Consider the following 11,002-nt stretch of genomic DNA (forward strand, 5'->3'; position numbering starts at 1 on the left):
CATACCCGGCTTCCACCGACCACAATTATGACGTTAAATATCTTCAGTGGTGGACGGATATCATGGGTTAGAGTCCCCTTGCCGTCAAGCTAAACTTGGTATGTCTCGTGGTTTCCTCACCATGTACCGCAAATGAGGGTTAGTTCCATCAAAAAGTCTTCCCCGTAGGCAAATTACTCCTAATCCTTGATCCAGTAGTTCCCTTGTCTTCTGAATTAGCTTCAAAATTACAAAGCTATTAGGTTGAACACTGAAAATCGTGAACTAGGAATCATGTCGGCTGTTCAACTATGTTTATAAAATTGGTGTATGGATTGCAAATTAATTATAAGATTAATAAAGATTAAAATTAAAATTGGAAGAATCATTATTGAGGTTAGTCCTGCTAAAGTGAGATTAAAGGCATTAACACTATTTTTTGTCGATTTAATGAAAATAAGGAAGATATAATTATTTTAACACCTTTCTACTTAATTTCACAAATAAACTAGTATTCTTCAAAAACATTGGTATCATATCTCTGAACTGTTAAATAACCAAAAACATTCTGAATGAACATTTTATTTTAAGTTTACACCAAATAAATATTTGGTGTAAACTTAAAATAAAATGTTTGGTAAAAATTACCAAATAAATATTAATAAATAATAATAAATAAATATTCTTTAAATATTGACACGAGTAATATAATTTTTCGGAGCTCCGTAAATTTGGAGAATCATTATTGTATATATAAACTATTTAACAAAATTTTGACTTGAAATTATGATAGAGCATGTTTCAAATGTATAGCAACTTCTTTTGAATCATTAGTAAAAGCTTAAAGACAAATCATTGGGCAATTTCAGGATCATGACCACATACCGGCCATGGGGGCTGTTTGTGTACGCAAAAGGTACTTTTTGTTGAACTGAATTGTTAAACTGGTTATTGCCTATTAAATACCAAGAAAGTTTCGATCACCAATGTTGATTAATAAAAAATATTGATTGTGGTTGATTATTAGCCAAATAATTTCAATTCGATTAATTTACAAACGAGATTAATAGATTAATTTTACAAACTACTCGTATAATTCGTTATAAAATGCATGCATGTTTTAGTTATTTAAAAGAATAGTGTTCTCACAAGCTTTACATAAATCTATCAATTGTATGAAATAATTTTATAATACTTAACTTCCATTCAGATTTATATTAATATTCTGTTTGTGCTATGTTATGTTTGTTTAACAAACCAATTTTATTTTAACAAATATTGTAAATATGCATAACAGCACTAACACAATAAACAACAGAATAATTTGGTAAAAATATTTAATTAGTAAAATTGAAACACTACTGTAACTAATTTTCAATTGTAATTGTTAAATTTGTATTATTGTCATAAACGAATTTTCGCTAATGCAAAGACATCCCTGTACAAAAGGGATCTTCTGATTTTTTTTTGGCCAGAAAATCACAGAAGAAAATTTGAAGAATTCCAAGGGAAAAAGCCCATGGGAGAAATTTATAATTTTATTTAAAACATGATTATTGCGTACATTATTCATTTTTTTACCACATGCTCGTATTTCTTAGGATTAAAATGAAATTGGAGTAGAATCAACTTAATTTATGCATTTCTGCTATTGTAAAAATGCTAATTATTCCATGCAATACTATACAAATGCTAAACAACCATGCTAATCATACTGCACATACTCAGATATTTCGAATTTTCCACGGAAACAAAAAAAGTACTAGCATTCAAACTAAATGTGAACTTGATCTCGTGAATTAGTTGCAGTTTTAATTTTTTAAGGATTTTCCAAACCCCTAACTTGTTCTTTTTTGGAATTCTGTTTTTATGTGTTATGTTTCTGAATTCAGTTTAATGTGTTTTTCCGTGTAAATAAAAGAAAGTAAACAAACTACAATTCGTCAATCACTGAAGCATCAGCCATTAACTTTGAACTACTAATAATCACCTGAAATAATTTTCACTCTAAGGCTCTTCTCATTTTTTATAAAACATATTATTGTAAACTCAATGAGTAGACAAACTGGATGGTTACGTGTTGAACAACCATTTCTCAATTGACTCTTGACCACCATTTCTCAATTTTTTCAGCTACGGAACTCTAAATAATCAACCTTCTTCCAACGGAAACCTGACTTTAGAAATAAAGTAAATGAAGACATTGTGAACGTATTAACCTTTGAAAGACTACTTTATTTTACCTTTTATACATTTTGTATTTAAAAAAGTATTGAAATTTTTTTCATTCTTTATTATTAATAATCTGAAATTCAGTTTTATGTTAGACACTTGAACTAGCAGTCTTGGAGCTGAATCTAGTCTAGTTAAAAACTTGTTTTTGTATTGCTATGAAATAAAAAATAAGAGGAAATGCCACAAATGTTGAAAATTAAAATTAGGGAAACATATTTCTATATTAAGGAATTTAATTGCTTTGCTTAGATTTGAAAAGAGCAATATGAAATACTATTGCAATTTTTTTGATAACTGTTTGTCATTTTCTTAATTATATATTTTTAAAAACTTTCATTTCTTTCGCATTGGTATTTTATTTTAAATAATTTTATAAGGGCAATCGAAATAGCAAATAAATATTGAATTAATGATTGAATCTAAATATAATTACATATTTATCAAAAATTTTTAAAAACTGCTCAAAAATAGTCCTAAAAATAGTCGGTTTAACTCTTCCACGGAACCCTAGGGCTCAGCGCAACAGCATTTGGGAGCCACTGCTCTTGAACCTTTGAAATCGGTCACTATGGGATTGTACTACATAAGTAGCTACCATATTAAAAATATTATAATTTAGTAAAAAATGAATACATATTAATAATAACAAACATTTCTTTATTTGTCTGTACACATGCTTTTGGACTTAGAAAAGTAACAGAAAGACATAAATCTCAATAAAGAGCCTTTATGCTTCATCCAACCCTAAACATTGGTCTTTCAGGTCCCACATCATACTTCTCTTCAACTTCTCCATAACATTTCTAAAAGAAATATATTATGAATTATTTTATAAAACTTACAACAAAATTGTATATTAAGCAGAGCTTGAATATTGTATTGCCCTACATGCCTAAGACATGCAAAGATTGCGAATTTTTATCTTTACTTGCCCGTTCGCAAGTAAACTTGCAAGATTTCAATTCCAAGCTGCCTCCATATGGGAAGTGGATTGTTTTGAAAAAAATAGGGAATCATATTCAATTCCGTCAAGTAAGCCCAATTACCTTTTCCTGGTATTCAAGCAATTCTTTTAAGTTAAAGGGCCATTTTCCGGCATTTCCCACACTGACATTTTTTTTAATCTAAATTGTGCGAAATGTTTTGCTACCTTTAAAAAAAATTTATTCGTATTGCTGAAAGGAAAATTTTTATATTCAATAATATATAATGAAACTTAATACAAAGTGTGTAAAGCATTTAAATGCTCACTCATAGCATTTAAATGCTTTTGAATGCATTTATTTTGTTTTTATAAAAGTAATACATTTTGTGATCGATTTTCAAATTTTGTAATTTTGTAATCTAAAATAAATTCTGTCAACTGTATCTGTTTCAATGAAAATTCCTATAGGCATCTCCTACCTTTCTCAGGCTGCAAAAGACGTAAAAAAAGTTTGTTTCTATAGATAGGCATCCTTGAATTTATTTGTAATCTTTTCGGCTTCGCATATAAATATTTAATTTCTCTCCTTAAAATTTTAATGAAAAACGCCCAGTTGCCAGATTAGGAGAATAAACAGCACAGAAGGAGGCAAGAAAAAAGAATCTAAATTATGATTTTAGTTGATTTAAAGGTAACAAACTGGTCGCCGAAAGACATCTCAATCAAAAAAGGTGACGTTGTGCCTCAAAAAAGAGAAGAAGAAAAAAAGCAGAAAAACATTTCTCTTTTACTTTTAATTTTCGTTGTAACTTCGAATAATTTCTTATAAATTTTATTTATCACATTAGCAAATGTCTGAGCAGATATATTTTTTTAAAAATTTAATAACTTGCAATTTAATAGAGTTTTATAAACACATTTGCATAAATTTAACTCATTTCGTGGTATTTTTTTTATTAAGCAAAAGAAACCTTTAAAAAAAAATTGTTACAATCATACAAACTGAGTGAACTGGTGCGTTTCTTGTTTTTCAGTGACGCCATCTATGGCCAAGAATACGACTTCAGCCGCACATCACAATCCGTTTATAAGATGGTCCCATTCATTCACAGATCGTAATTTTGACCTGAACCAGAGAACGGTCAATCTTCAACTCAATACCCCCAGAGATATTGATTTGTTATGGGAACTTGAAGGACTTTGGGATCTGACAGATTTAATGCTCACCAGTCATCATTTATTACACGGGGAGTCTTCGGCCGTCGGGGATCTAACTCCAAACCTCTTGGATATGGGAACAACACCCTACCAACCACGCTATCCTGGCTAAAAAAACTAAATGTGATGATAAAATGCTAATAATAATAAATAAAGGATGTTTCCGAAACTGGAAAGCAAATACTCACTTCTAAGTCAGACATGCTAGCCTGTAAAAAAGGAGAGTATCTGGTTAAAATTAGTATATATATTTTTCTAACTACTTATATAAACTCTTAATTTTATACTATTAACTTCATTGTTATTGTTTTAAAACTATTTTTTTTTAATTTCTACTTACGTCCGTAATTTCACCCTTTTGGATGTGTCCTCCCATGCAATAGCTAAACTGTAAAAGAAAAACAATAGTTTAGTTACTTTGTTTAGTTTATATTCTTTAAAAGAATATAAATTGAGGGCATTGATACTTTGTTTGAAATGTTTGGTTTAAAAATGTTAATTATAATAAGCTAAATTTCATGTAATAGAAATAAATAACCAAACTAATTTTTTAAGTAAAAAAAGTCATTTATCAAAAAAAAATTAAACAATCAGCAAACTTTCTGAATTAGCATGCAGTCTTTTTTAAGAAAGCTTTTTTCTTTATTTTCTTAGAAAAAAATCATGCAGTTTATCATGCAATCTTATTTTAGTTATTTTTTTTTTTTCATGTTTCAGATTTATTTAGTAACAAAAAATTGAAAAAACATTGCAAATACAAAAAAAAGTGTGTTGTGTAAGATTTATTAATCCAAAATCAGCAACAACAAAAAAATTAAATTAAAAAAAGCAAGTATTTACCATTAATGGTGCGTAAGTTCAATTCAATAGCCACAAGAAAGCATTTCTTACTAAAGAAAATCAAAACTGTCGATTATCTTTGTAATTATATCTAATTCAATTTAGCATCTGACGGAACGTTAACTTTTCATGTTTTTGCATTCTTTTTTCCAATTTTAATTATATTTTAGGAAAATATCAGATGTATTTTTGTGTGTGGTGTAGAGATTAAATACGGCTTTACGATTATGGGTAGACTAGACTTTTAAAAAAATACACCGAAGAGCCGTTACATTATGACCACCCTGCTAATAACATTTAGGACCACCTTTAGCCCTCAAAACTGCTTGCACCCGCCGTGGCATTGATTCCGCAAGGTGCTGATAGGTAGTCTGAGGTATCTGGTACCAAGCGCTTATCAACTGGTCCTGCGATTCCCTCACATTGCGAGGGGGTAGCGTGGCAGCAGGAATTTGGTTTTCCAAGTAGGACCACAAATGCTCTATTGGATTAAGGTCAGCTGAATTTGGGGGCCAAGACATGACTTGAAAGTCACTTGAATGTTCCTCGAACCAATCCATGACGATTCGACCCTTGTGACATGGTCCATTATCCTGTTGGTAAACACCATCCCCCTCAGGAAAAACTGTTGCCATGAATGGATGAGCCTGGTCTGCAACTATGTTCAAGTAGCTTACATACGTCAGGGATTGTTCTATGAGGATTATGGGTCCTATTGTGCCCCATGAAAACATTGCTCCTGGGCGAGAAACCATGAAAACCTGGGAGAGCCCATTGTTATAGATGGAGGATGGTCATAATGTAATGGCTCTTCGGTGTAGATTCGAGAAGCCGTTTTTAGACGCAGTACAAATGCTTTTGCGTTAACTGTATTAAAAATTTGATACAAGATACGTATATATCCATTTTCATTATATGCATTTGCGATGAAATTAAGTATTGGAGAACGATTTTTTCTACCGAAAATAAAAATATGTATTTCCCTTGACCCTAAAATTTTAGTCAATATGAATTTTTCTGAACAAATCTTGTAATTTTCATTCGATTACAGTACTTTCCGTTAGATACGTCACATAACAAATTAGAATTACATTATATTCAGATAATGTAAGCAACAGGAATTATTATATAAGCATAAAAATATAGAGATTTGCTGCTCTTCATTGCCGGATCACGCACAATATCACGTGACGGAACTCCTACCCACGGTTTGTGTCAATAAAGCAGAAAAAGTGGTAGTTGGTTGCATATTATCATCCGACTATTTTTGAAGAAAATACGTTTAATCATGAAAATAACATAGTGCTTATTAAAATAAACTTATTGTGAAAATTAGAAACTAAAATGGTTGCTAAAATTAGAAAATTTAGCTCTGATTTTATCTTTATAAATTACTACTTTCCAATGATATACATAGTATAACCACCATGGCTGGCAATGAGATTGTTAAACCCCACTAGAATTTCAATAAAAAATCGCTGCGAGTAGTATAAAAAATCAATAAAACAGAATAAAGCAGAATTAATTTATTCAAATTAATTATCTTCTACCGGCATCTTTTTTTTCTTAATGATTACAATTACAATAGTAAAAAAATATGCGAGGTGGTACAAATTGCTTTATTAAAAAATAAAAGGCTTAAATATTGAAATGTTTTATTTAAAATGAAATATATTTATGTAAAAAATAGTTGAAATTTAAAAATAAGAAATAAAAATTAGAAAAACATAAAATATTGCTTTAGGTTTTCACTATAAAACATCTGCATTTTCCTCCCCTCTCCCATTCATTACTCATTTACACCTCCTCAACTTTAAAATGACTCAAATTTGAATTTGCATTTTATAAATAGTTTAATTTATAGTAAATTTGTATTTGATTTAAAGTTTTCTATAGGAAAAATTAATCCTATTAATATTTTTTAATTAAACCTTTTAATTGGAATTCATACATTTTTAATAACGTAAAATTCATAATAAAGCTTAAAAACTAGAGCCTACTCGTTCAATTAAAGAAAAAAATTTTAAAATAGAGACAACTTTAGATACTGATCCTTCTCAAAGTTAGTTTTTGATCGATTGTGGAAAACTGAATTTGAATAGTAAGGAAAACTGAAAGAATACTCAAAAGAGAGAAAGAATACTTGTTCAATGTAAAGGGGGGGGAACTAGATAAACCAAATGTGTTGAAGCGGAGAAGATTTTGTCATCGATTTTATAGACTTATTTTCTAGATAATAGCTTCAGAAATTTGATATTAAAATTACAATATCATCAATAAATACTGTTCAACTCTTCCTCAATTTTGAGCAAATATTCTTTGTAATAAACAGTTAATTTTTTCAAAGTTTGCTGGTTCAATAAAAATTTCATAAATCATTTAAAAAGAAATACAGGATTATCAGAATTACCTTTCCAAATTTTGAATGATCTTCGCACGCAGCAACAAGATATGAGTAGGTTTTATCTACAGTTTCTGGAAGTGCATCTGAGAGTGCTTCCTCCCTGCACTCATGAATTATTTTAAAGACCTAAAATGCGATACATTAAATAAAAGAAAAGGATTAATTAATTAAATTTTTAATCATTACATCCCAGAGAGCAGTGCAAGGTGGATTTTAATGTGAGCAGCAACCTTTATCTCAAATTCCCAACAAGGTTCCAAAATGCTTAGCAAATAAATCATGCAAGCTTCAAAAAAGTTACATTTAACCATGCTAGCACGGGAAGAGATTCGCATTAAGTTTTCATAAATAGCCCTTTTATATTGAGATTAAATTTGAAAACACTACACATCATTATTAAAATAATGTTGCGCTTTAAAACTTTAACATGCGTAGGAAAAAAAACTCAAAAGCAAGCTTTGGAACAAAAGGTAAGATATTATTTTTTTTTTTATTTATTTATTTTGTAAAGGCTTATGCTTACCTTTTTTAAATTTTTTAGAAAATAATATTGATTTTGTGACATTTCAACTTTGTAGGAATAAGGACTAACCGGACAAGGACTAACTCAAGTACGTCGTTTGTTGTAAGCCTGCTTGATATCTTGGATAAATTTTTACACTTCCAACCGTAATAGACACTTTGTGAACAAGAGCGGTTTAGTTAGTTCTAAATTTTTTTATTTAAAAAAGGCGAACAAAAACAAAAATTTATGTATGTTTTGCATTTTCTCTGACTTATCTCGGAGACAGCGAAAAAGCTTTCTGAATTTTAAACAGTTGGGACATTAATTTTCATTTAATTCGTTTTACGGATCTTTCCATACGCTACACTGGAAAAATAAACATAGTGTACACTGTAAAACATTCCGTACTATACACTGTCAAAAAAAGACTATACACCATACAAGATGAAATTACTGTAAAAGGTACCGGCATTCAGGGGCCGGTCATTTTTACCTTAAAATCTATTTTTACCGGATGATGCGCGCAAGGTACCGGTACTTTATGCCGTAATTTGATCCGAAGTTTTTTTCAGTGTAGGGATAAAAAAAAAAATAAAAGTGTTCTTTATAGTCTACTTTAATTTAAAGCTTGGTACACTCTTACAAGTTTATTTTACTCTGCTAAAAAAATTCTAAATATTGAGAGGAAAACAAGAATATCTGTTAAAATGCTTACATTTTTGTTCACGTGCATAAAAACAAGTTTCTTGCTAACAGGGTTAAAATAAATACAACTTTTTCTCTTGAAATTTTTTTAAATAGAATTTCTTTACATTATTTTAAAGTATTGTTAGTTTTTTGTTCATTTCATAGCCGTCCAGTCAAGTCGTTAAGTAAAGTCTCCACCTGCCATGGCTTTGGCAAGAATTCAATTCCCTGTGCTAAAAGCTAGATGTCCATTTGGATTGTACTTTCTTTCTCTTATGTTTAGTGATTCCAATAACATTATAATGTAATATCCTCGAAGATTATAATTTTATATCATCCTATACTCCTGTGAATATCTTCCTTTCACTCTCAGGAATAAAACTCTCACATTTGACGATTCAGCAATCTTTAAGCTGTATTTCGTTAATTTTTTAATTTCGTAAATTCGAATAATCTTCCCTGGAAATCACGTCATGAAGACTTGAATGAAGACTAGACGATCAAAAATAAAATGAGGAAAAAGATGGCTGACTTGGGTGATGGTCAAGGAGTTGGAATAGTACCAGGATGATCTGAGGTTCGAATCATCTCGCATTGCGTAATTTTTATTTCTGTTATTTTAGTCTTTCTAGTGTTATTTGGGCTACATTGGCCCACCTATATGTGCCCACGATAAAGTGATTATTAAAATAAAAGTTAAATACATTATACGCTAAGAGAGATTTTTTTTTGAAAAAATGGAATGACGAAATTCATTTTCTCAAAGAAGTGACGAAAGTTATTTCGTTATTTTGACGAAATTTTTGCTCTGAACATATACCAGGAAGCTGTTCCATCAAAAGAAATTTGACTATTTATTCTTTACAATGCTTTTTTTTCCTTTTTTCCATTTGTCTTTTCAATGAAAATTTTAAATGGCTATTTTCAGCTCACTTTACAAAGGCATTTTTGGTTGGTAGATGATAAATACTTACTTCTTCTGAAACTAAGGAGTTACATTTATCAAACGCAGCAGCTATCTCTTCATTAAACTTTTCTGTGTAAAAAAATATAATTTTACAAAAATGAGTTACTGAAATAAAATATTTCGATATCAAATTAAAACATAAAATTCATTTTACCGCAAAGTTTTCTTTCTTGAAAAGCAGTAACTGACGCAGCACAAATAGCTAAAATAATCCAATGTGCGTGCATTTTATCAACTGATTGTCTGAAAACTTCAAAATCTATAATTGAAGAATGGAAATTAAAAGGCAGTTTTAGTTGAAATATTTTTTAAAAATTCTTAGAATTTAAATATATTCCCGTTAATCATCTTGATGACGATTTCATTTATTACACTCTGAAGCCAAATGTTTTAATTCTTCATTGGCTTTTACGTATTTTAAAGCAATTAGAAATGTCAACACAGGCACAAATTTTACTATAACTTACCTTGAATAGGGATAATACCTTTTATTACATTTTAGATTCTTTACATTTTCTTTGCTAATTGTTTTTTGCTATACATTTTTAGATTTAATATTCATTACACTTCCAAATTTAAAGAAATAAATAAATCTAATTTTTAAAAAAAATATTTTAGGAATAAGTTTTTTTTAAAAAAAAAACCTTTGTTTTTAACAAAACATTTTATATTTTTTGAAAGCCAGAACATTACTGATTAAATGCTGCTTTTTTTCTGACAGAGTGTCAACACATAAATGAACGAAATTAAATATTGAACCAGCATTTTTGAAATAATGTAGTTAAAGTGTAGTTAAAGCCACACTTTTTGTATGTTGTTCTGACACAAATAATTTTCTACGAAAAATCATTTTAATCTTTTTTTTATTAATTAGAAGTAAAAGGACAGGAACTAAAATATGTTAAAATAAAATATCCGTACTAATTAGCAATAAAAAATAAAATCAATGAGATCGAAAATGAAAGGAAAACTTACTTCTGTGTTTGTTATTTCTTTTTGTAAGTTTGTAACCGAAATGCATTTCTCTTCTTATAAATAAGATTATTTGTTCAAAAAAATTTGTAATTCCTGGCAGATGATTCAATTAACAAAAGGAAAACTAATTATTTTCCTGTCATTTATCCCTAACATGTTCTATAGCTCAATCAAATAATTTAATAAATAATACACATGTGCTAGCTTATTACTTTTTCATTTATGTCTTTTTTTAGGTCCAATATGCCAAGCAATTTAAAATTATCA

The 11,002-nt window shown here is 29.2% G+C and overlaps 1 protein-coding gene across 1 annotated transcript; it reads right to left on the bottom strand.

Annotated features, from left to right (window-relative positions):
• Nucleotides 1–2,859: 2,859 nt before the first annotated feature.
• On the bottom strand, nt 2,860–10,781 carry LOC122271522 (uncharacterized). The gene is made up of 7 exons (XM_087155199.1): nt 10,736–10,781; nt 9,915–10,019; nt 9,768–9,829; nt 7,608–7,727; nt 4,698–4,745; nt 4,546–4,566; nt 2,860–3,017 (listed from the first exon to the last, which is right to left on the bottom strand). The coding sequence occupies exons 1-7, from the start codon at nt 10,779–10,781 to the stop codon at nt 2,949–2,951; spliced, it is 471 nt and encodes a 156-aa protein (XP_087011325.1). The 3' UTR covers nt 2,860–2,948.
• Nucleotides 10,782–11,002: the final 221 nt, after the last annotated feature.

Source organism: Parasteatoda tepidariorum, chromosome 1, assembly GCF_982258835.1.
Source record: "Parasteatoda tepidariorum strain Cologne lab strain chromosome 1, Ptep-v5.0, whole genome shotgun sequence".
NCBI classification, from domain to species: Eukaryota; Metazoa; Arthropoda; class Arachnida; order Araneae; family Theridiidae; genus Parasteatoda; species Parasteatoda tepidariorum.